This window comes from Elgaria multicarinata, chromosome 1, assembly GCF_023053635.1.
Source record: "Elgaria multicarinata webbii isolate HBS135686 ecotype San Diego chromosome 1, rElgMul1.1.pri, whole genome shotgun sequence".
NCBI lineage: Eukaryota > Metazoa > Chordata > Lepidosauria > Squamata > Anguidae > Elgaria > Elgaria multicarinata.
In genome coordinates this window covers 127896787-127921242 of record NC_086171.1, presented here as the reverse complement: position 1 = coordinate 127921242, position 24456 = coordinate 127896787, and the positions used below count along the sequence as shown (strand labels likewise).

Below are 24456 nucleotides of genomic sequence, written 5' to 3'. Positions count from 1 at the left end.
TTCCCCAACAGTGAGCAGGTAGATAAGGCTGGACTACATATGCAGTTACCCAGAACAAAGCTCCAGAATGTGTGTACAGATATTGGTAGCACTACCAAGGATTGAAAGACAGCCTCTTTGGATTGTCATCATTGTAACCAGCCAGTGTAGCAGTATTCTGAGCCCCAACTTTATATTCAAACATAAGCAGGTTTATCTCCACGTTGTGGGGGTGGGGGATACCACTCTTGATTTCTTCTGATCAAACTGCAGTTTGAAGCAGGACAGGCTACAGAAGGTTTTTTCCCAGTCAGCTGGCAACTTTAGGCATTCTCTGTTTCAGCTTTCCTTAAGCAGAGGCCCTCCCAGCATCCCCTAGAAGCTAGATGGGGGATACTGGGCATTGTAGTCCAACACATGTGGAAGGCACCTAGTTAGGGAAGGCTGTTTTCTGCACTTATGTTTGTATTGTATTTTAATTTTTTTTATTGCTTTAATCAATTTTAATTGTTTCTGTAAGAAGACTTGAATGCCATGGGGGGGGGGGAGAAAGGTACAAATAAATTAAATACGTAACTTCTCAAACACACTCCTTCTCAGGACTGCATATTTCTTTCCATGTCCCAGTCGCCCAAGCAGCTTTAGGAAACAATTCCCAATACTGGCAAAGAACATTGAGTCCGGCATGTTAATTCATAGGTGAGGGAGTGTGGGGAGGGAGGAAAGGCAGAGACACAACTAAAAGACAGAAAAATTGAAAATGGCGTGGGGGGCTAGGTGTTTTAAGGATACCCAGAAAAGCCTATGAATCTACCAATCGATATATATGAGAGAGAGAGACGGAGACGGAGACAGAGAGACAGAGGCGGTGGGAGAGAGAGACACGGGGGGGGGGGGGGAGAGAGAGAATGAAACGAAAGACCGTTCAGAGGAGACCCCTGAAATCAGGGGAGGAATTGCTGAGGGAAAGGTGTGTGTGAGGCAGGGTCAAGACGCTCTCGGAAGATGGAAGCGCCTGGGCAAAGCAGGGGGCGAAGCGGGCCCGAAGCCCGAACAGAAGCCTCAAGCAACGACCACGACGCCTTACGGCTTCCCCGGCTTCCCTCGCCCGCCCGCAGCCACCTCCTCTCAAGCCCGGCCTCTGAGCGCCCAAGATAAAGACCCATATAAACGCTCGGCCACTTGTCCCACTGACCGGCTCGTCGACGCCATCTTCCTTCCTCTTCGCGGCAGCGTCTGCGTAGGGCTGGGCGCGCCAGCCAGCTGACTCCCTTTTAAGCTTTACGCTCCGGTGGGCGGAACTTACCATGACCTCCGCTACGGAGAAGCGTACAGGACAAAAAGGAAAGGCGCCGAACGACTATGGCCTCTTCCCAGTTTTGCGGTGGAAGGTGGGTAAACGGACAGCAAGTCACCCCTCTGATGTAAGCGCAGACAAGCGCGAGCGTTACTCGAATGGAAGTGCTTAGAGGTCACACCGCACAGCTGTGATAAACTACGGGTTCGGTTCGGTGCGCCTTCCCCCCCCCCGGCAGTTTCCCTGGTCTACAGGCGCAGCAGAAGGAGGCTGTGGAATGGATTGTACCACTTCCCACCGCAGGGGACGATTGAACGCTCCCACACGTTAAAAACACACACGCCTGTAAAAACAAACACAAAGCAACAAGTGAAAAAAGTCAGCCCCGCCCTGCCCGCGGATGGGCTGCTTTTAACTTGCATTTTCTTTTTGTTTCTTTTTACAACGGAACCATTCAAAAATGTGATCACCTGCAGTCTGAAGTGCTACAAAAACATTCTATCACCTCAGAAGTTAAGTATCTGCTGCAGTCTAGGCCTCGTTTAACCCTTAACACACTTTTAACCATTCTGCCACACACCCCGGGTATTTAAAAACCAGCCTTAGGCTACCCTGCGTGCCCGATCTCCACACCAACTCCTTGGATACTTTCTCCAGCAATCCATCAACACTCCTTCAGAATATCATGTGTATTTCAGCAGTAGCTAATATGGAAAAGGATGCTGAATTTCTAGAAGTAAAGGATACTTAGATAAGAGCAGTTCCTTCCTAAGCTGAAACATCAAATCTCCATTCAGGTGTACAGCTGGCTGGCCAGGCACCCGGAGTTTTTCCAACTCTGCCAAGTCTCCTCCTAACAAGAATTGCCATAAACAACCCTTTATTGACCTTTCCAGTCATCAGCTAAAGTTAGTCTGTTACTGTTTGTGTACTTGTAGAAAAACAAAAGCATTCCTTTACTTTACAAAATTCAAAACATTACACCAATTGCTTGGCATGCTTTTTGTAAAACTGCAAAATATATTCTGTTTATATTGTCAGGAAAGTGGTTTCTGCTGGGTTTCAGGGCTAGGAGAGCCCTATTGTTAAAGAATAACTAATTTTGTCTTTTTATTTACAGTATTTATTAGCCGCACTGTGTTACAAATGTTCTTCAGATGACATTTTACAGAATAAAAGCAAACAAGTTAAAAATCAGTAACAATAGAAAAAGGAACATTACAATCAATTATGATGCAGCATATTATTATTATTGTATTTCTTTATTTAGATGTGATCTTCCACTCTGCCACATAGGCTTACATTCTAATAAAATCAAAATAAAACAAGGGAAGAGAATGCTTTATTTATTTATTTATTACATTTTTATACTGCCCAATAGCCGAAGCTCTTTGGGCGGTTCACTAAGTAGGCACAGGGGACAATAAAACTAACAGTGTGAAAATAAGAACAAAGTCAAGTTCTAAAAGCTGTAGAAAAAAAGGAAAGTTTTCAATTGAGCTTTAAAAACAGTAGTTGAAGTCATGATCCGCAAATGCTCTGGAAGAGAATTCCAGGCATAAGGGGCAGCAAGAGAAAATGGATGAAGCCGAGCAAGAGAAGTAGAGACCCTTGGGTGGGTAAGAAACATGGCATTTGATGAGTGAAGAGCACGAGCGAGGCAATAATGTGAGATGAGAGAAGATAGGAAGGAGCTAGACTGTGACAAGCTTTGAAAGTCAACAGAAGCTTATATTTGATTCTGAGATTAATTGGAATCCAATGAAGAGATTCCAGAAGTGAAGTAACATGATCAGCGTGATTAGCCAAGAAGATGATCTTAGCAGCAGAGTGGTGAATAGAAACCAACGAAATGATGTGAGAAGGAAGGCCAGTCAGAAGAAGGTCCAGCCGAGAAATAACCAAAGCATGAACAAGAGTCTTGGCAGAGTCTTCAGTATGAGGAGTAAAGGAGAGTGAGGAGTCAAATATAAAACCAAGACTACGAGCTTCCTCAACTGGAGTAAGTGTAACATTATTGACGGTAATAGAGAATGAAAGATAGAGAGAAGGTTTGGGAGGAAAAACAAGCAATTCTGTCTTTGCCATATTAAGTTTCAAACAACGACGAAGCAACCAAGCTGAGGTATCAGAAAGACATGCTGAGATACGATCCTGAACATCAGGAGAACGTTCCGGAGATGAAAGATATACCCTATTTCTTCGATTCTAAGACACACTTTTTTCCCCATATAAACATCTCTACAAATGGGGTGCGTCTTAGACTCGCAGGTGTGTCTTAGGGTTGTTGTTTTTTTCTGTTGGTGGTACTGAAATTAGTGTGCGTCTTACAATCGATGGTGTCTTACAATCGAAGAAATACGGTAATTGTGTATCATCAGTATACAGATGATATTGGAGGCCGTGAGATCGAATAAGATTACCCAAGGACAACATATTTAAAGAAAACAACAACGGGCCAAGCACCAAGCCCTGTGAAACCCCAACCGAAAGGGGAAAGGAAGAAGACGAGCAGCCATTAGCCAACATGTTGAATGAACAATGCGCTAGATAAGAAGCAAACCAGTTATAGGCAGAGTTGCAAAATCCAAGGTCACGAAGGGAATCCAAGAGAAGATCATGATCAACTGTGTCAAAGGCTACAGTAAGATCCAGGAGAATAAGAACAGAATAAAGGCCTCTAGACTTGGCAATAAGAAGATCATTGGTAATCTTTGTAAGGGCTGTCTCGGTGGAATGCAAAGGACAAAAGCCAGATTGAAAAGGATCCAGAGCAACTAGAAAGAAAATCAAGGCAACTAGAGTAAATCACCCGCTCCAGGATCTTTGAAACAAATGGTAACAAAGAGACAGGATGGTAGTTAGAAAGAGAAAGCACATCAAGAGAAGGCTTTTTAAGAATAGGAGAGACTGTAGCATATTTAAAAGCAGAAGGAAATGAACCAAAGAAATATTAATCATATCAAGCAAGGCAGGGAGGATAACAGGAGTAATATTAATAAAGACATGAGAAGGAAGAGAACAAGTGGAAGGCTTCGAAGAGCGCAGTATTGACAGTTCATCAGCATAAAATAAAACGTACAAAAATAATCAAAACTATTGTTTGTTCTGATAATTCAACATTTTGAAAATTAAGCTCTCCAATTCTGAAACAAAAGATGACTGGCAAATCTGAGTTTAGGGTTACAATATTATGTATACTTAACCTGGCAGCAAGACTCACTGAACACAATGAAACTCATAGCCTAACCCTTCTTTATTCAGAAGTCTTACTAATTTTGATAGGGTTTAGTCTGGTGCTGTGCATAGTGTTTAGTTTTGAGTACACATGCACAAAGACGTATGTTGATTTTCTCAAGACATTAACCTAACTTACATGTAACAACAACCCAGAGTAACAGTTGAGTATGGATTGTCATTGATTCATATGTTGTTGAATCATAGAATAGTAGAGTTGGAAGGGGCCTATAAGGCCATCGAGTCCAACCCCCTGCTCAATGCAGGAATCCACCCCAAAGCATGAGTTCTTGTTACGTATGACCCTGAACTATGGTTTAACGATGCGTTGAAACACCCCAGAGTTCACAACCCAACAAACCATGGGTTCTCTTCATACTGTGGGTTGTTGTTACATGGGAACCTGTCCATTCGGTACTTCTAGGCAAGGCTTTATTGGACCATCACCCTGCCCCAATCATGAAATTTTCAGATGGGTCCAGACTATGATTTCTTTCTCTGGTAAACTTCCATGTTTTTCCACCGCTTCTTCTGCCTTTCCCTTGCTGTAGAAAATCTATTGATTGGGGGAAAAGACAGAATGGCTGCAGGATGCCTTCTAATAGGTGGCACAAAGAGCCCTCTGTTTAGAAGCATGCTATGTTAGGATAATAAGGGTGCAACACTATGCATACTTACCTGAGAACAAGTAATGGGTCAATGGGTCAATGGGTCTCATGCCAGAGTATAGGGATTCAAATGTAGGATTACACTATGATGGTGCAATCTAATGTACCTGGGAGCAAGCTACACTGAAAAACTTCCTGACTGTTAGAGCAGTACGACAATGGAATCAGCTACCTAGGGAGGTTGTGGGCTCTCCCACACTAGAGGCATTCAAGAGGCAGCTGGACAAGCATCTGTCAGGGATGCTTTAGGGTGGATTCCTGCATTGAGCAGGGGGTTGGACTCGATGGCCTTGTAGGCCCCTTCCAACTCTGCTATTCTATGATTCTATGAATGCAACGGGACTTCCTTCTGAGAAATATGCATAAAATAGCTGTGTAATATCTGCAGTCCTATGCATAATTTCTGTGAAGTAAGATCCACAATGAGACTTACTTCTGAACAAAAATGCCTTTGCTCAAGTTATAAACCTCATTAAATGGTAGTCTTATGAAGTAATTCATTACCAAATTTTCTTGATGGTTCTTCTGACGGTAAGCAAATTAGGAAAATGGCAGAAATCATTTTCATACTCTTTATTTCCCTGTTATGTTTGAGGAACACAGTATTATGCATATTTATAACATGAATGAAAACAATAGTCAAGTAAGATTTAAGGCAACTTTTCACTGTTAATGATTTGTTAAATCAAATCAACATTTCATTCCATAAAATTAACAGACAATGTTTAGCAGATCCTCAAGGATCATTATTGTAAAATAAAATTTGAGAGGACAAAACTCATGTCTAGCATAATACTTGCTCAATAGAAAAAGCAAATGACTTACCTAATTTGCACACTGAAGTAGCCTGACCTCTCCTCTCCAATCAGTGAAATTCACATAGATGTGCATGACATCTCCTTTATTATTCATTCCAATTACAAGGCTTTTTGCATTACTAGTTTTTGTGCACTAAATTTGCATTTCTGTACTTATTTGATGTAGTAATGAGCAATAAAACTGCATTAGCTATTCAAGATATGCTCTGTCGTTTCCTGAACTCTACTAAAATATATTTAAAAACTGTTTGAACATTACAGTATACTATTCTACTGCAGAAATCTTTTGCAAGAACTGCGAGTTCACACCTCCCCATTACAAAACCATGATTATATGTTTTTGTTATTTTTATTATTACATATTTCTTTTCAGTTCTTTGGGAGAATTCATATAGCAGGGTGTTTCGCCTATGCATATGCCCGGCACCCACATACATTTAGCCCTCACATGAACAGGATGAATGCTTGCACAGGGCTAGTATTTTGCCTGAAATGCAGAAGAGGTGCTATTGATCAAAAAGACATATGAGAAATGCAAAATACCTTGCACAAGTATAAAGGAATTCATCAAGTTGTGAGTCTGGTGGACATAGTCTGCATGTATTTTATTTCAGTACGTTAAAAAAAATGAGGGGGAGAAAAGATTCCACTGAAAACAGATTATACTTTGGACGATATCGAAATCAATTGCTTAGATTACATTATTAATACCCAATATCCAGCAGGTGGCAGCACAATGCAAATTTTTTTAAAAGCATAGTTTCGTGTAAAATACTAGATCTAGTTTTAAATGTGTTAACAATGCATGCATTTTTTTTAAGTGACAGAAAATGTTAACTGTTATGTCAATGTTTCTTCCAATTCTTCAGGATCACTTCTGCTGCATCCAATGTGCTGTCTTTCTGTCAACAAAGGACACCATATAGGTTAAAAATCGGGATTCAGTCATGGAAGATCACATCAAAAGGCAGTGAATATGCTATTTAGCTGCACTACGATGAATGCTTGTTAATTTCTTACAGCAATAAACTGTCTCATTTAGGTACTGGAAAAGTATCAGAGGAAGAAAGGACAGCTGGCAGCAGCCACACCAAAGCGGACACCTGCTTGGCATGGTCATCGGAACACCATCCCTTCTCCCCCTTTTCAGATCTGCAATAGTTATTGTTTTTGGAAACATTGTCTTTACCACAATAGTTCTTGCAGAGCATGCTAGCCCATGAGGCTATCACTTGTGTTTTTAGGATTTGAGCTTTATTTCATATGTAAAGAATCTTTCCCTAGAAAAGCTTGTTCCCAAGACTTCATCCTGCTGTACTATGACAACACAAGCAAGGAAGGGTCTGTACAGGTGAAGGAACAGGCTTGATTGTGCAGCTGGGATAACAAGGCCACCAGGTTAATACCCCAGTATATCCTTTAGTTCCTCCCATGGTTCTCTTTCACTTCTATGGGGAAAAGCATTACACTTGGAAACGCTCTTGTGGAGTGGGTAAATCAGTCCTACTTCCAATACAAGATGGCCTAACCTTTACTGATAGGAATTCCCCCATCAGATTGGTGTCAGCAGTGCTGATCCTTTAACGTACAGAAGCACACAAACTAATAATTCTCTCATTTTTTCCTCCCATCCTCTTATGATCTGGCTCACCTAAGGGTTTTTTACCATCCCTTTCACACAGGTTTGGTTAGTTGGTTGATTTATATATTAAAACATCTTTGAACTACCTTTCATTCTTGTAGATACCAGGGCAGCGTACAAAAGCACACACAAAAGTGTTGAGAGATCTGACTTAAATATTATCCTCTGGAATGTACCAGGGAGATTATTTTCTTGATCTATTCTCCTTGAAAGTAGGAGTATATTAGAGGACAGTATATTATAGGAATAATGTATGTGGTTTTCCCAACCTCACCCGATATCTATTTCTCTTCAGACCAGTAAAATTATGTAACATCAACATGATGTGGGTATGTATTGAATCAGCATCAGTTTAGTGCACGTGAACCAAAAATTGCCATTTTTCTCCTGGTAAATGAAGAAATAGGCACAACTTTAAAAAGAAAAGGATGAACAAATTCTATCTGCTCTACTCTGGTTCTGCATTGATAGAAATTTTGCTGAGCCTGTACATTGGACTTGGAAAGTTACCCAGCTAAGAATCGGCAGCCATATACATATTCTCCGTTGGAACCTGGATGGACAGCAACTCTCCAGGATGGCAATTTCTGTCACTCAATGTCCCACCACCACCACTAACCCCAAAGAAAAACCTCTCTTTTTCAAAAGAACACTTTACAATTAGAGATTTTATTTTCAACTTTTGTCCAATCAAGCCTGGGGTTAAGGTTTGAAGTCATTTGCAGATTTGGTATGAGCTGGTGCAATGTCAGCTTTGAACCTGGCTCTTCTGTTAATGATTAGAGGCAAATGGCCAGGAAAAGATTACCAATCTACTAGGACACAGAAGTTCCTCAAGTTCACCACTTAACCAGGACATCATCAGCCAGGTAGGATGTATACGATATTGAAAGATACAATGGGTATGCTGTTTCTTTGAAGACGATTAATCCAATCTGCTGTCTTGGCAGTCTTAAAGTCAGTGATACACTACACAATAGTGTCCCTTTGGGGATGGCAAGGCCTTTGCCAATTTTGATACCCTGCAGATGCAAAACCTTGCCACCCTCTGGAATCAGTCATGGTGGGGAGGAGGGCAAAATGTGTGTCTATATTAGGGCCCACAGAGATGGATTGCAGCCCCCAGGAGTCCTATGAGCCTTCAAAATCACAGAGATTTTCTAATATTTATTAGTTGAGACTCTGTCCAAAGGCATTCACCAAGGCAATGTACAATATTAAGACCTAAAAGATACCATCTAACCCGAAGCAAAACCAATAATCTACCATAGCAGAATAATACAACATAAAAAAAAATCTTTTCAACTACAAAAACACACAATTGAAATACTAATAGAGTAAAACAGATAAATAACAGATAGAGTAAAACAGATAAATAACAATATATAGCAGCATAGTAAATCCAGCCGTGTGGCCAGTATTAGCGGCCATCAAAATGAAAACCTTCACTTTCTGGCTGAGCACTGTTTGGAATGTAGCAAACGAGTTCCCTTTGTCAAGGAATTCCACAGTGTGGATGTCACAACAGGGAAGGCATTGTTCCTTGTTCTTTCCAATTTTATTTGGCAAATATTGGAATGTGGAGCAGAGCTTCTCCTTCCTATCTCAGGGAATGGGGAGGAACATATAGGAACAGAAGGGCAGTATCAAATAGTGTCCCTGTACTGCTGCTGGTTCTGCTGTGCTTGTTCCAGTTTATTTATTTATTTATTTATTTATTTATTTATTACATTTTTATACTGCCCAATAGCCGAAGCTCTCTGGGAGGTTTGCAACAGGAACTAGTGCTTCCAACACAATCCCAGAAATGCGCATGAATGCTTGTTTTCAGAACACAGCAGGACAGTGGAGTTCCCTTCTGCAAGCTCCACAGTCCTTTCGAGTATTTCTAATTGCTGGACTATCTGCTAGCAGTGGTTCCTGTAAAATGTGGGCGGCCTTGGATACTGCCCGACACTCCCTAACAAAATTTAAATATTTCTTGCAAACAACTGACCTGAACCCTAATATACTATCATTTGTCTCTCTCCAGACAATACATCCCCAAAAGTTAGTGTTAAATTTGTTGTGGTAATTTGGCAGACACTGCAGATTTACCCTGCCTGGCAATTAAAATCCCAGGCTAATTTATATTTTGACACTGCAGAGATGAATGAGAGTAGATTAAACTGCTCAACCTTTTAATTAGAATGCAAAGTACTTTTAGTAGGAATTGTCTTTATTCTGTGTTTGTGGAATATCCACCTTAGGTAAGCCCAGATTCTTAAATAAGCCCTGAGGTGTCACCAGCCAACCTTTGCTCACCACCCTTTTGTTCCTACTCTGGCTCCTTCCATTCCTTAAACTATACCACAAGATGTGGTGATGGCCACCAATACCACAAGATGTGGTGATGGCCACCAATTTGGATGGCTTTAAAAGGGAGCATCAGCTATTGGGCAGTATAAAAATGCAATTAATAATAATAATAATAATAATAATAATAATAATAATAATAGGTTGGATAAATTCCTGGAGGAGAAGGCTATCTATGGCTACTAGTCCTGATGGCTATGTGCTATCTCCGGTATCAGAGGCAGTAATTCATTTATTTATTTATTGCATTTCTATACCACCCAATAGTCGAAGATCTCTGGGAGGTTTAGACAATTCAAAACAAAACAACAGTATGAAACCATAATATATAAAAGCACAACCAAGATAAAAACAGCAGCAATACAAAAATACAAATTTAAAATACAAATTTAAAACAGCCAAGTTAAAATCAATTTATAGACTGTTAAAATACTGAGAGAATAAAAAGGTCTTCACCTGGCGTCTAAAAGAATATAATGTAGGTGCCAAGCAAACCTCCTTAGGGAGCTCATTCCACAGCCACAGCAGAGAAGGCCCTCCTCCTGGTAGCCACCTGCCTCACTTCCTTTGGCAGGGGCTCACGGAGAAGGACCCCTGAGGATGACCTTAGGGTCTGGGCAGGTACATGTGGGAGGAGGCGTTCCTTCAGATAGCCTGGCCCCAAGCCGTTTAGGGCTTTAAATGTTAATACCAGCACTTTGAATTGGCCCGGACCTGGACTGGCAGCCAATGAAGCTGGAAAAGGACTCGCATGATATGGTCTCGTTGGCCAGTCCCTGTTAGTAAACGTGCTGCCCTGTTTTGTACCAGTTGAAGTTTCTGGACTGTTTTCAAAGACAGTCCCACGTATAACGCATTGCAGTAATCCAAAGCCTGCATACACTAGTTGCTGGGCAACATTGGGGGGAGGGTGCTGTTGCACCGTGTCCTGTTTGTGGGTCCCTGGTCAACAACCGTCTGGCCACTGTGTGAACAGAGTGCTGGACTAGATAGAACCTTGGCCTGATCCAGCATGGCTCTTCTTATGTTCTCAACCCTCTTCCCAGGGACAATAACACTAGAGCTGGTTTAAAGTGGTTCTCTACGCTGACCAAGCTCATCAGCCAGTAGTATATACAGCCATACTTAAAAATCTGATCTAGTAGTACTCATTCTGTTGAATCTCTGTAAGTGGAATGGCTGCATGTATTGAGGAGATAAGGTAGCTCTGACAAAGCAGAAGGGAAACTATAGGGAGCAGAAGAAAACATGCATACTGTAGGGGTGGGGAATGAGTCTGAGATTTTTTTAATGTATGCAAAAGTCCAGCAACTCTGCCAATATCTCACTTCTAGGAGATTATAATATTATAAATTCTGAGAACCATGCTTTTAAGAACCTCTTTAGGGGCATACCCAATGGTGTCATTCCATTAGCACAAAGCTACTACCACTTGCAGAAAAGCCATTTTTATCCTTGCAAAAGACTCATACTCCACTTGCATAAGCTGTTGTATAATCATAGCACAAGGAGTTTCACAAGTCATTGTGCAAGCTGTTACACAAGGCCTTGCACAAGGCATTATAATTTAATCATACCAGATGTCGATTGTGCAAGTTGTGCTATTTCTAATGGTGGTTTTATAACCGCTAGTAGAATAATGCCACTCCTGCACTTTTTCCACTCATGTAACATTGGATATAACACCTAGTTTCCTTGTGGCATACTGTACATCCACAGATTTTGGAGAAAGGAAATCCCTGGATATGTCTATGCATTAAGTAACATCCATGGGGTGATTCCTATAGCATCTAGACCTACCCCCACCCACCCACCCCACAATACACCATAACAACTGCTGATGAGGTTACGGTCAATATATATCACTATAATAATAAACTTTAGAATTTGTTTTAATTTTTATTCTATAAAAAATTATAAACTGGGCTTGCTACTGGTTGTCATTTGTTTTGTTTTTAGAGTGCTGTATCATGGGCATGGCATTGCCTGCATATTGGTTGATTCAGGGGTTGAGATGCATAGAGGGGAAAACGAAGAGATGTTGAGGGACCTGGCCCACTACCCTGATGTCAGTGCTACACTCGTCCCCTACCAATCTAACTGTCAATCTCTGAAGTGTGGGGGGTGAGGGTTTATTTATTTCCTTATTACAACATCCTACAGCAAATAAAGGTTAGTCAGTGGACACACAGCTAAGAGCATAAGCTGCAGATTTCCTAGTTCAAAGTTCAGCTCATTCACAAACTTACTGGGTGGTCTTAGGGAAACTACTACTTCTCCCCCTCCCCTAATCTGTTTTTGGCCTACCTTATTCAAGGATGACTGAGCTTTGAGCATTTAGAAAAACCATGATGTAAATATTTTTAATATAAAAGTCTAGCAAATTATTCTCAGTAGCAATGCTGAAATGTTATTTCAATTGTTTAATAAGGAGCAGTAAAAAGAGAATCTCTAAATTCAAACTAGTTTAAGTACGAATATATAGTATTGCTAACATGTTAAACATTATTTAAGTGCAGGTTGCAGAACTTACTTTGATGAAGCAAAACCGTATATATTTCTCAAACTGATCTTTGGTCTCCGGGCCACAAAATGAGGTGAGAGGAATAGCTGACAGTTTCTGAAATGACAAAACACAATTACATGCTCACAAAGCACATTAAAATCAGCTTAGAACTTGGAAACTCTAATAACCATATTTTTGTGAGAATTTAAAAGATGCCTAAGATTTTAATTAAGGTTGTGTCATCATGCATTACTCAATTCCTGTAGGAAAGATACCCCCAGTGTATTCTCGTGTATGAAGATTTCACATGTGGTTTTTCTGTTGCATGTGGACAGTTTGGCAAGCATAGTCAAGCTGCACAGAGATTGTACATTATTTAAATCATTGCTTCAATCAGACAGTGCTTTCTATGTTGGAATTTCATAGGGTTACTTCCTCAAGTAGTGCTATCCTTTCTCCTAGAAGCACAGCAGAGGATTCAGGTTAGGGCCAAGTGTTTTCCCCCATCATCTTAGCAAAGAGCTTTTTTATGCTGAGGCTCTCTCTAGCCCATGTAAAGTAACATAGCACAGATTGGTGAGCTCAGGCAAATGCCATTTGGACACAGAGGTCTGTAAAAGGCTCATATCTTTGTTGGGATGAGGGAAGAGTTCTGCAAGTCTAGCAATGGGCACGCAGCTTTCCACAGCCCATCGGATCACACTTTTGGCAATCTCATTTGAAGTATTGCTGTTAATTGCATTTATCTGAATGAAAGAAGAGAAAAATATGAATCAATCCTTACCTTTGATTTTATCATCCATTTCACAAATTTGTAATCATAAGGTTTATCTTTCTCCATGTCAGACAGATCTACATCTTTAAAAAATAACAAACAGGAAAATGAAACACTGTTATTTTCCAGCAGAATAACATTATAAAGTAAGAGCACTTCTGAACAGAGGGGAGGGAAAACAGTCTAAGGGAGCACAGTCTAAGCTGGGAAAGTGACCAGCAGGTACGACAATCACTACTGTACATTATACTTCCCTTTCCTCAGAACTGCTCTAAAGCCTATTCTAAGGGTACAGGTAGACATAATAAAGAGGTGCCCTATGTCATGTTCATCTCCTCTTCCTCTGTAATTTACTCAAGTCCTGAAGTCATCACTCTGCTGCATTCATGCAACATGCTAACCCACACAGTGTGGGTTGTTGTTGAACTGTGGGTTATCGTGTTGTGTGAACACAGCACTTCTTCAGCAGGTGTGTTATCATATAATAATAATTATTATTATTTTATTTGTTATCCACCTCTCCCTCTGAATACAACACAAATAAAAACACCATAAAATACATACAACTAATTCAAACGTTAGTAATTGTCTATAATTTTTTCTGGAGGGTGGGTTATTGTGTTGTCTGAACCCAGTGCATTTTCCACAGGGTTGCTCATTAACAATGCAGTGTGGGTTGTTAACCACTCTGAACAGCCCAGTTTACAGTCTAATTATGCAATAACCGCAGCATACCTGTTACGTTCATGAAAAATACTTACTCCCAATAGAAAACACACACACACACACACTCTGCAGGATCTTTCACATAGAACAATTCTGATGCAGGCTTCAGTTCTGGTGAGTTATCCCTATTCCTGCCATAGATTAAAAGTTTCACTAACTTAGCATGGATACATCAACAATCATGAAGTATCCTCCCTCTGGAACAACAGGCTTCAGCCCCACTTCCTGGAGCATCTGAGCCATTCGGTTCCGCTTGCTTTCTAGCTCTCTAGGCAGAGAGTAGAAGTAGCAGTCTGGGTCATCCATACGCTTGAAGTCTATCAAAAAGGCTTGCGCCACCGCCTCCTGAAAATTCAAATCAGTAAAGAAAAAACACGTATTGAAAGTACTAGGAAAGGTGGCAGACATTAAATAGACTTTGTAAATATCAGGGTTTTTTAATATTAAATGCTGTATTCAAAGAAATGCTCAGACCTCTAAAATCCAATGGTCAATTTTCCCATAAAAGTTTTGTACCCAGTAAAATAGATATTCAATTAAAGTGTTTAACATTGTCAGAACTGTGTTTTAACAGGGGATAAAACAACTGGTGGAAATGCTTCCAAAATAGGTGTGCATTCAGCAATCATTATAATGTATATTTCTTTCAAATATGGTTTTTCTTTTTTAAAAAAAGTCCTAGGCCTTCATTCTATGTGTCTTAATTCACTGAACCTATATCTGAATTTAACATTTTATTGATATTTATGCAAAAATAATTTCAGCAAAATTATTTTAACTGTAAAGTATAAAATTAAAGGAATGTATAATTCCTTATACAATTTCAGTAATTGGAATAAAGTTTACACATCTACTAATGTCCCTCCCTTTTTACAAAGCTAAGGAATCTCAAATGTTTATGGAGCTTATACCCTAATCTTAAACACATTGAGCGAAATACAGCCAAAGCTACGTTTATTAATACAGCCAGCTGGTAACTTTCCAAAGTGTCCAGGAAACCACTGTGTAATCCAGTTGTCTGTATTGTCCGGTAAAGTGAATTTCACCACATGTTGGCTACATGGCAGAATATATTGTAAAATGGTAATCTGTACCCATACCAAATCTCATCTCTTTTGTCTCTAGCTTCCCCGCTAATAAAAGAACGTCCAAATGACTGGCATTGAAATGCTGATCCATTCTGCAATTCCCACTAATACATTCCTTATTAACCAATTTCTAAATTCTGTTTAGTGGCCCCAACCTCCAAAACTGTGTCAGATGCTTTACAAAATCTATCATTCCCTTTGTATGTATTAGTACCTACCTGTAATGGAGTTGGGCATGTATAGATTGTATTTTGTTGAACAACCTGCAAATGTTTTATCAGATGTTGGGGACCAACAGACCAGCCAAGCTTAAAAAAAACATATAAAGTGTAATAAGTATTTGCCTATTAATTAACATTCACAAAGTATTAAAAACTGAGAAGCTGGAGATAATCACAATTTTTAATCAGTGGTGTGGGAATTCTTCACTTTGCAGCTAAACTCACAGAAGTTACTAACCCAGAATAATGTTTACTTACCCATACATAATATGTCAGTCATTTGTGAACTATTGAGAGACTAAAAGAAAAAAGAACTTTCTTTCAGCTTACAAAAGTTTCCCTGCCTGATCCACTGGAAGTGACTATATAACCCACCCACCCCAGTCTGTATTCTGCTGTTTGGGGGTGTGTGTGTCCTCCAATCTTCACTAGTAGCTTTTCAGTAGGGCTATGGGGCTGCTGAGGAATGGAATGCCTAAAAATTCCTTGCAAAAAGCTCCCCATGGTTCTTTGGATCTTCGCCTTAGTTTCCCACATGCACCCCTAGCAACCACCACCTTCTAAAACTGACAAGGGAATTGACATTGCAAGCATGAGATCTCTGAAGTGTAAATTGTGATGGCTTCTTGCTTACAATGTGCTACTGACTGACCGTTTAAGCTGAAAAATGTCAAAGGAATATACTACACACGTGGCACTTATTTTTTAATGTAAGCTTTGAAAATTGTTGTTTATACATAATAAGCTGCATATGACATTATCATCCTTCATGACAACTTTAAAATATAAAGTAATACCCAAGCACTACTTCAACAGCCAGTGTGATGTAGTGGCTAAAGTGTTGGACTGGGAGTCGGGAGATCCGGGTTCTGGTCTCCACTCGGCCATGGAAAACCCACTGGGTGACTTTGGGCCAGTCACAGACTCTCAGCCCAACCTACCTCACAGGGTTGTTGTTGTGAGGATAAAATGGAGAGGAGGATTATGTACACCGCTGTTAGGGTTCCTTAAGAGGAAAAAAGGTGGGATATAAATGCAATAATAATAAATGTGATTCTTCATGAAAGTGATCTCTTAATGTGTTCACTTTACCTTCCAGCCTGTTACACTGTATGTTTTCCCAGCACTTCCTACTGTTACCGTTCTTTCCCACATTCCAGGTAAAGTAGCTGTTTATTTTTTAAAACACACACAAACAAAACACACACAAACAAAACACACACACACAAAAACAAGAGTTAATTGCATATTTGGGTATGTAACAAGCTAATCTTACTAACAGTAAAAGTATTTACATGTGTTATACAAAGCAATGTATGATTTTTGATATACATGGGTCATTATGTTGAAGTGAAATTGGTATTGAGATTACATTATCCCGTTACCCCCATTCAGACATTCTCATGGTATGTAGGAGTATGCCTGCAACAGAGAGATCTAGATAATTAACTTCGTGGATCAATCAGATAAACTCTCAGTTGTGGATATTAAACTGAAAATAATAACCTGAAATTATAAAACTCTCTCTAAAACCCATTGGAGGTGCAGTAACCAAATTCCACAGGAAAATCCACAACATCACTTTCCTGCACTGCACATTAGGGTGGAACTACATGTTACAGGTGGCAGCAAGAATGTTACCAAAACTAACACTCCAATGATGAATAGGAACACTTGCTCATGCTGTGACATCAATATACAATGTGTTTTGCCAGCCCCACTTCCCATCATTAGACATCACTAATGAAAACTATAGTGCATAATGACTTCCTGACATGCTATGTGCACTGAGAAGAAGGCCAGATTTTGAGCTGGGGTGCTGTATTCAGCATCTCCATGATGCCCATAATGTAGCTGGCAACCCCATATTGGCCCCGTTCAGAAGACACCTAAAACTGTGGCTTTAACCATGGTAGTTAAGCCAGAAAGCAGGGCTGTGTTCAGGAGACAACTTAAACCATGTCTTCAATCGTGGTGAATAAAGTAAAAAGCCTTATGGTTAAAGCTATGGTTGAAGGTGTCTTCTGAACACAGCCTGGCTTTCTGGCTTAACCACCATGATTAAAGCCATGTTTTAAGGTATCTTCTGAATGGGGCCATTGTCTGTAGTGGCATTCAGCACTGCCCCTAGTTTGATGCTGAATGCCATTTAACCAATCAAAAACAAAACAAAATAAGGGGTTGCTAGCAAATAGCTAACAAACACTGTTATAGAAGGCGACAGTGGTGAGTCAATCACAAAGTCAGGTAAATTGCACAGAAAATATTTTGCCACACATTCAGGGACTTTAACTTTGGGGACAAAGAGCAAGGGTGTGTGTGTGTGTGTCTTCCAAACAATCAAAGTAGTGGCTCAGCCAGTGCATAAAGGATAGTCTGGCGCTTTCACATTAGCAGCAGATTTCAACTGAAGATGAGCAGTGCCCTATAACAAACTCATTATATTAAGCTACAGTGGGATTGAATGCATTTTTATACCCAAGCAGGTGCCAAGAACAATTAGTACAGCAACATACACATACCGTATTTCTTCGATTGTAAGACGCCATCGATTGTAAGACGCACCCTAATTTCAGTACCACCAACAGGAGAAAAAAACCTAAGAAACACCTGCGATTCTAAGACGCACCCTATTTTTAGAGATGTTTACATGGGAAAAAAGTGCGTCTTAGAATTGAAGAAATAGGGTATTACCCAAATGGGCACTATCCCTGTTGAGATGCCAGAAGAATCCTCACTCACAATATGCAGCCTTTAAATCTGTCAGTGGAACTCTGATCATTAGTCGTATGAAGCTCCAGTTTTGCACAAGCAAGGTAACAGACATGATGAAGTGTTCTACACTAGAGGGAACTGTGCAGGTGACAGCACAAAGACTAGGCTGATTTTATGATGTACCGCTGGCAACCCCTATTAGGTAAGTGTTAGGGAACTACTGCCAGATGCTGTAAATTGATGCAATATTCATTTTGCATTTTTCATGAAAGATGTGTCACTTCAGTTGATGGAATGTGTGAAGCTTAATACAACATTGCTGCCTCTAGGGAGAGGATGTGTGGTTTCTTCCTTGCATAATCTTTACGTACATGTTATACAAGCTACAGAAAATAAGGTTTCTTGGGGGTGCATAGTTTTACTTAGTTTCTAAAAATAGATGTCACTTGCATATAGATTTTATGGTTTGTAGGTTTCAACAGTAGATTGGGAAACTGTTTCATGGGATCTGCTTAAAAGCGAACAAGCAAATAAACACTATTGGCTAATAGCCATAGCTGTATTTTTAATTATTAACATTGGATTTGTGCACATTATTTGCTGTGCAATAAAATGCACTGTGTCTATCAGGAATGTATTATTCTCAAATGATAAATATGCAACTGAAATAATGGAATACTTTAGCTCTCTCTAAGGCAGGGATGGCGAACATGTGGCCCTCCAGATGTTGTTGGACTGCAAGTCCCATTATTCCTCACTAGTGGCTTTGCTGATGAGGTCTGATGAACAGAGGTCCAACAAAATCTGGGGCCTGCCACACATCCCTGTTGTAAGGTGCAGCAATTGCTGCTGGAGGGATTGGCCGAGGATGGGAGGTCACAGGCCAAATGGGGAGGTTCTGCAAGTCAGAGGTCCTCCATCCATGCTTTGGATTAGAGTATAGCCTAGCCTAACAATTCAAACCCATTTCTTTAAACTTGAATATCTGGGGTTTCAATTATCAATGAAACTTATCAAAGAATATGAACTGATACATATGAAAGAAGAAACAAATTGCCACCATGTTTCCATTGGATTCGACCCACAGGAAAGCCGTCGCTGGGTGGGTGAAGAGGATAAGTGGAAGGTGAGTTTCCTGCTTCCTCCCAGAAGCTTTCCATAGAAGCCTCTCCTGAGGGCCAGTAGACCCTGCTGAATAGGGTGCAGACCCTGCATTGGATGGGTATAGGCTGCAACGAAGTCTCTAGGCCCTGAAACGCTCCCAGCAATAGCATCGAGAGAGACAAACCCCAGAGGTCTTCACATTTGCTGCATCTCTTCAGGTATGGATTAAAGCTTTCTTTGCTGCACCCATCCCTCCTATGTCCATTGAATCATCTGAGGGGGAGGGCTGGAAGGGAGAGCCAGGAGAGCCATTATGTCATCTAGAGCACACTTCAGTCTACAGATTTTTTGAAACTTTGTAGTCCAATTCTGATGTCTGGGCAATAAAACTGGGAGGAGGGGCTCAGACTGGGTGAATTCATTTCTGTTGAACCTGAGAATCCTATTTGGTAGTGAGGTCCTTATGATGAAATGCGAGGAGGGAGCCAGGAAGTTGTGTGTGTGTGTGAGAGAGAGAGACAGACAGACAGACAGACAGTTTGGTGGGCAGGCAATCCTGAAAAAGTGAGAAATGTGATTGGGTGAGACGATCTTGTGAACTGGGAGTGTGAGGTAAGAGGGTGATCCTGAACAAGAGAGAGAGAGTCCACCTCTGCTATGTATTCAGGATCTTGGGCAAGGTACTTAGGAACATAGAAAGCTACTCTATACTGAGTTAGACCACTGGTCCTATAGCTCAGGATTGTCAATACTGACCCTGTTCAGACAATACACTAAGCCATGGGGGTTAAACATTTTGAGCTAAACTTTTAGCCTCACCAATTTGCCTTTCTATGAAATGGGTATTTTGTGACTGACTGCACCCACCATGGCAGGCGCTTTGTTGACAGCACCATGACACTTTCTAAAAAATATAAATGTGCCCACTGGCCCAAAAAGGGTGAAGACCCCTGCAATAACAGACAAGCAAATAATGTATGTGCAAGTATCTGTAACTATACTTGCCACCCCTAGACTTTCGAATGGCCTGCTGGAGGAGATTCATCAGCTTAATGCTCTCTCTGAGTTTAAGACAGCTGTGAAGAATAGTCTCTTCCGGCAGCCCTACCCAGATAAATTTTAAACCTATGAATTTTAAGATGTTGTGATTGTTATTTTAATATTGTATTGGTTTTATATGCTCTTTTAATTTTATGTTTATATTTTATTTGGTGTTGTTCCCCGCCTTGATCCAGAGGGAGAGGTGGGTAATAAATAAATGTATTATTATTATTATTATTATTATTATTATTATTATTATTATTATTGAGCAGATATGGCCCTAAGCTTACCATGTTTCCTTTTCTTAGTTCAATAGCTAAATACCCAATACTGTTTATTCAAGAGCATTTAGTTTAACACTTACTGATAAAGTAATAAACTTTTTTTTCAATCATTAGTGAGGAAAAATCCTTTTGTAAAATCCATATGATAAAAATGATCAATGAAATGTATATTAAAACTTCCCATCAACTACCATCAGTGCAAATGCAAATAATTCAGTACCTATTTTAATGTGCTTATTGTTAGTGTATACCAGCCATTCATACACCTCATCACTGATGCACAGGGTATCATATTTAATACAGAGATCAGCAATTATCTGGAGCTCTTCTTTTGTATAAACCTAGAATAAAAGAAAAAGGAGACAGTGTATTGATCAGTATTTTCAAAGCCAACATTGTTATTACATTCAGCAGGCAGATTAAAAAACAGGAGCTTTACCTTTCCTATAGGATTGTTCGGGGTATTCAATATAATAGCTTTTGTCTTTGAATTAAATTTACTTGCAAGTTCAGTGGGATCCAAGGCCCAGTCAGCACTAGATGCAATGTCTCCAGCTGAAGTTTTCTAGGATATAGAAAAGTATGATTTAACTGAAATACACTACTCTTAAACATGTTCCTTTGGCAGGTTTATCACAAGAATCACTATATTGTACAGAACATATTTGTAAACTGCACAGAAGAATCATAAAACTCTAATCATTAAAAAGAAGGCCATTTATATTACTCGCTGGCACTTCCCAGGAACGAAACACCTGAACTCACAGTTACCATACTCATACCATATCTACTCAAAAAAAATCAAATGCATGTTGAAGAATTAAATGTCATATACAGCAACAACCACATGAAAATGCCTTATACCCTGAAAGCTCCATGCACCTTTTGCTTCAATTCCAGCCTTCCTAAAGTTACAATATTGTGAATTTTCTGACATCAAAGAAATGTTGAATTTGCTTAAATTCTTCCCTTACCAATCTGTTGATATGTTGATACGTGGGTGAAAAATGTGAGAGTCCCTATGGTGGGAGGAGGTAGGGAGAGGAGGAGATTATAATCCCACTGTTTATACTCAATAATATTCTTCAAAAATAATTCCTCCAATTTGTTAGTTAGCACGATGTGTGAAGACAGCCTATGAGTTTATAAGAATCCAAAACTAGTATTATATAACAAAAAGAGAACTTCATCATCACCAACCACTGTCTTAAAGAAACATTTTTTGGGGGGCGGAGCTTGGCAGCCTGAGCGATGGCGGGTTTCTTCTGAGGCTCTGAACGGCGCTTGCCGAAAAAGGCAATTATCTCTCTTTTAATGGGCATAAATCTTTGAGCAACTGACAGAAAATGATTATAAAACCAACAGGAGCCGGGAAAGTGGAGAGATTTGGAGAAGGGAGGTGAGATGAACTGTGATTAATGCAATGTCTGTCTAAACGGCAACTCTATTAAAAGTGAAAGTAAACGCTGACTGACGCAGTTTAAAAAGAAGGAATTTATGTTTGCTGGACATTGATCTGTGATATAACCTCTCATCTTTATCTCACATGGGAACGATTGGAATGCTGGCTTTCTAAGGTTAAAGTGGTTGACTGGATTTATTGGCGTGGCGAGAAGGGGGGTGAAGGGGTGAAAAAAGCTGCATTTGGCATTCGGTGAGGGAGATGTGGGATGTGAGAGACTTTGAGTGATTAAATCTGATCCCCTCTAGTGAATGCTGTTGTGAACTGGATTTTTCCCCCCTCCTCGTGAAGAAGGAGCTGTGAGTGCTATATAATAGAGAAGCCAGCATAAGTTGCTAAGGAAGAGAGTTGGACTCTAAGATTTATGCCCTACCCAGAAGGGACCCATGCCCAACGTTAAAAAAAAGATCAAAAGTTGGGAAAAGCTTAATAAACAAAAAAAGAAACCTTCAAATCATAATTTGGCTTACCTCTCCTTCCTGGGAAGTACAGCCCCTGGAGTTGAACAGGAAGAGGAAGATATAGACCCAGTCTCTTTGGATACAATACCAAATAAAGAAGGAAACATGGCAGAAGGGGGGAAAGAAAGTGGTAGTAACCCTCCCTCTTTAATGGAAATCAAGGCTATTATAGCAGAAAATAACATGATTATTTTTAAAAAAATGGATCAGCAAATGAGTGAATTCAGAAAACAAATGCGTACTATTATGGATAAAACGATGGAAAACTCGGATAAGATCAAAAAGATAGAGGCTAAAGTGGATCTGGACCAGAAGAAACAAGAGGCTTTCGAAAAATCAACTAATATACAATTTAAAGAATGGGAATTGCGTTTGATCGCCTTAGAAGATCAATCTCGTAGATCTTCGCTTCGAATAAAGCAGCTGAAGGAGACGCAAGGAGAAGATCTTAGAGAAATTATCGTGAACTGGTTCAAGGAGCTGACGCCTGACATTCCAATAGATGGATCGGATCTGGACCGAGTCCACCGTGTGGGGGGGAAAAACTACAAAGGGACTAGAGACATATTGGTGAAATTTGGCAACTATTACAAAAAAGAGCAAATTATGAAAGAATTGAGATCTAAGGTTCAGATACAGTGTAAAGGCAAACCAGTGCAAATTTATAATGATCTTTCTCAACGCACATTAAATTGGAGACGTAGTCTTAAACCAATAACGGAAACATTAATGAAGAATAAAATTCCTTATGCATGGGGTTACCCGGTTTTCTTAAGATTTACATATGGGAGGAGGGAATACAGAGTAACCTCATTGGATCAAGGTAAAGATTTGCTGAAGAGGCTGGATCTGGATGGGGAAGCAGATGGGGCTGGAGTGGGTGGGGGAGGGAATGAGGCTGGGACATCTGGAGAGTAAGAGAATTGTTAATTATGTTGGAGATAATTGCAAATAAAAATGCTAATATAGAGACCTGCCGGCCAGGCACAGCACTGCCTCCCCCCTCCCCCTTTAAAGTAGATGGCTGGAGTATTAGACTCACGGGGATATGGGGGGGGGATTAGAGTGGGGGGGTGGGGAGGGGGGGAAGGTAGGGGAGGAGGGATCGGGGTAGGAGGGTGTGGGTTTTATGTATGGAGTTTGTGTTTTTATGTAAGCAAGTTTGAATTGCTGAGCACAAGGGATCGGAAGAGATTTCAAAAGGGTGATTATGGATAAAAAGATAAAGGTATCAACACTCAATGTTAAAGGTTTAGGGGCAGTCGTGAAAAGGAAGAGAATAGAACAAATGCTAAATAAAGAGGGATCAGATATTATAATGATCCAAGAGACACACCAAGGCTCCGAGAATTCGAATATGATAAAATTAAAGTGGTTAGCCTATTATGAAAAATCATTAGGGACATCAAAAAAAAATGGAGTGGCCACTTTGATTTCAAAAAAAAGTGGGTTTATATTAGAAGAGGTAAAAAAGGATGATAAGGGTAGATATCTTATGTTAAAAGGTAAAATTGAGGGAAAGGTTTATACTTTGATTAATGTTTATGCCCCAAATGAGAGGCATAGAGAGTTTTTTATAAAGCTGTTCAAAGAAATAGAAGAATTTAAGGAGGGGTATGCATTATTAGCTGGGGATTTTAATATGGTTATGGATAATAAAAGGGACAGGTCAAATCCCACTAATGCTGAAAAGAGGAACAATATGACTATATTGAATAAATTAGTAAAAGAAAATGATTATTTAGATTCGTGGCGCTTACTTTACGGGAATAGGCCTGGATTTTCATACTTTTCCCCAGTTCATCATACATACTCCAGGATAGATTATATATTTGTTTCAAAAGACTTTGCAACGAGGATTTGTAAAATGGAAATGGGGGTAATAAAAGTAACCGATCATGCCTTGTTAAGTTTAGAATTTACAGTTAAGAAAGATTATAAAGAGGCATATAGATGGAAGTTGAACACAAAGATATTGAAATACAATAAAATAGTAGATAAAATTCGGAAGGAACTGTCGGAGGCATGGGAAATTAATGAAAAAGGAGGAACCGCTGGGTCAGTCATTTGGGACACC

The 24456-nt window shown here is 40.0% G+C and overlaps 2 protein-coding genes across 7 annotated transcripts in view; both read right to left on the bottom strand.

Moving 5' to 3' along the window:
• Window positions 1-1237, bottom strand: part of GTF2B (general transcription factor IIB) — a 29147-nt gene extending 27910 nt beyond the window's left edge. Inside the window, exon 1 of the mRNA XM_063117769.1 lies at window positions 1175-1237. Within this exon, the coding sequence (XP_062973839.1) occupies window positions 1175-1191 (17 nt within the window). The 5' untranslated portion in view covers window positions 1192-1237. The remainder of the gene's footprint in view (window positions 1-1174) is intronic.
• Window positions 1238-5739: 4502 nt separating this feature from the next.
• Window positions 5740-24456, bottom strand: part of KYAT3 (kynurenine aminotransferase 3) — a 33948-nt gene continuing 15231 nt past the window's right edge. For all 6 annotated transcript variants that reach the window (XM_063136564.1, XM_063136541.1, XM_063136557.1 and 3 more), the window contains 8 exons: window positions 20896-21021; window positions 20677-20797; window positions 16405-16481; window positions 15310-15399; window positions 14162-14348; window positions 13287-13360; window positions 12530-12616; window positions 5740-6901 (listed from right to left, as the gene is read on the bottom strand). In XM_063136564.1, the coding sequence (XP_062992634.1) occupies window positions 6845-6901; window positions 12530-12616; window positions 13287-13360; window positions 14162-14348; window positions 15310-15399; window positions 16405-16481; window positions 20677-20797; window positions 20896-21021 (819 nt within the window). In that variant the 3' untranslated portion in view covers window positions 5740-6844. The remainder of the gene's footprint in view (window positions 6902-12529; window positions 12617-13286; window positions 13361-14161; window positions 14349-15309; window positions 15400-16404; window positions 16482-20676; window positions 20798-20895; window positions 21022-24456) is intronic.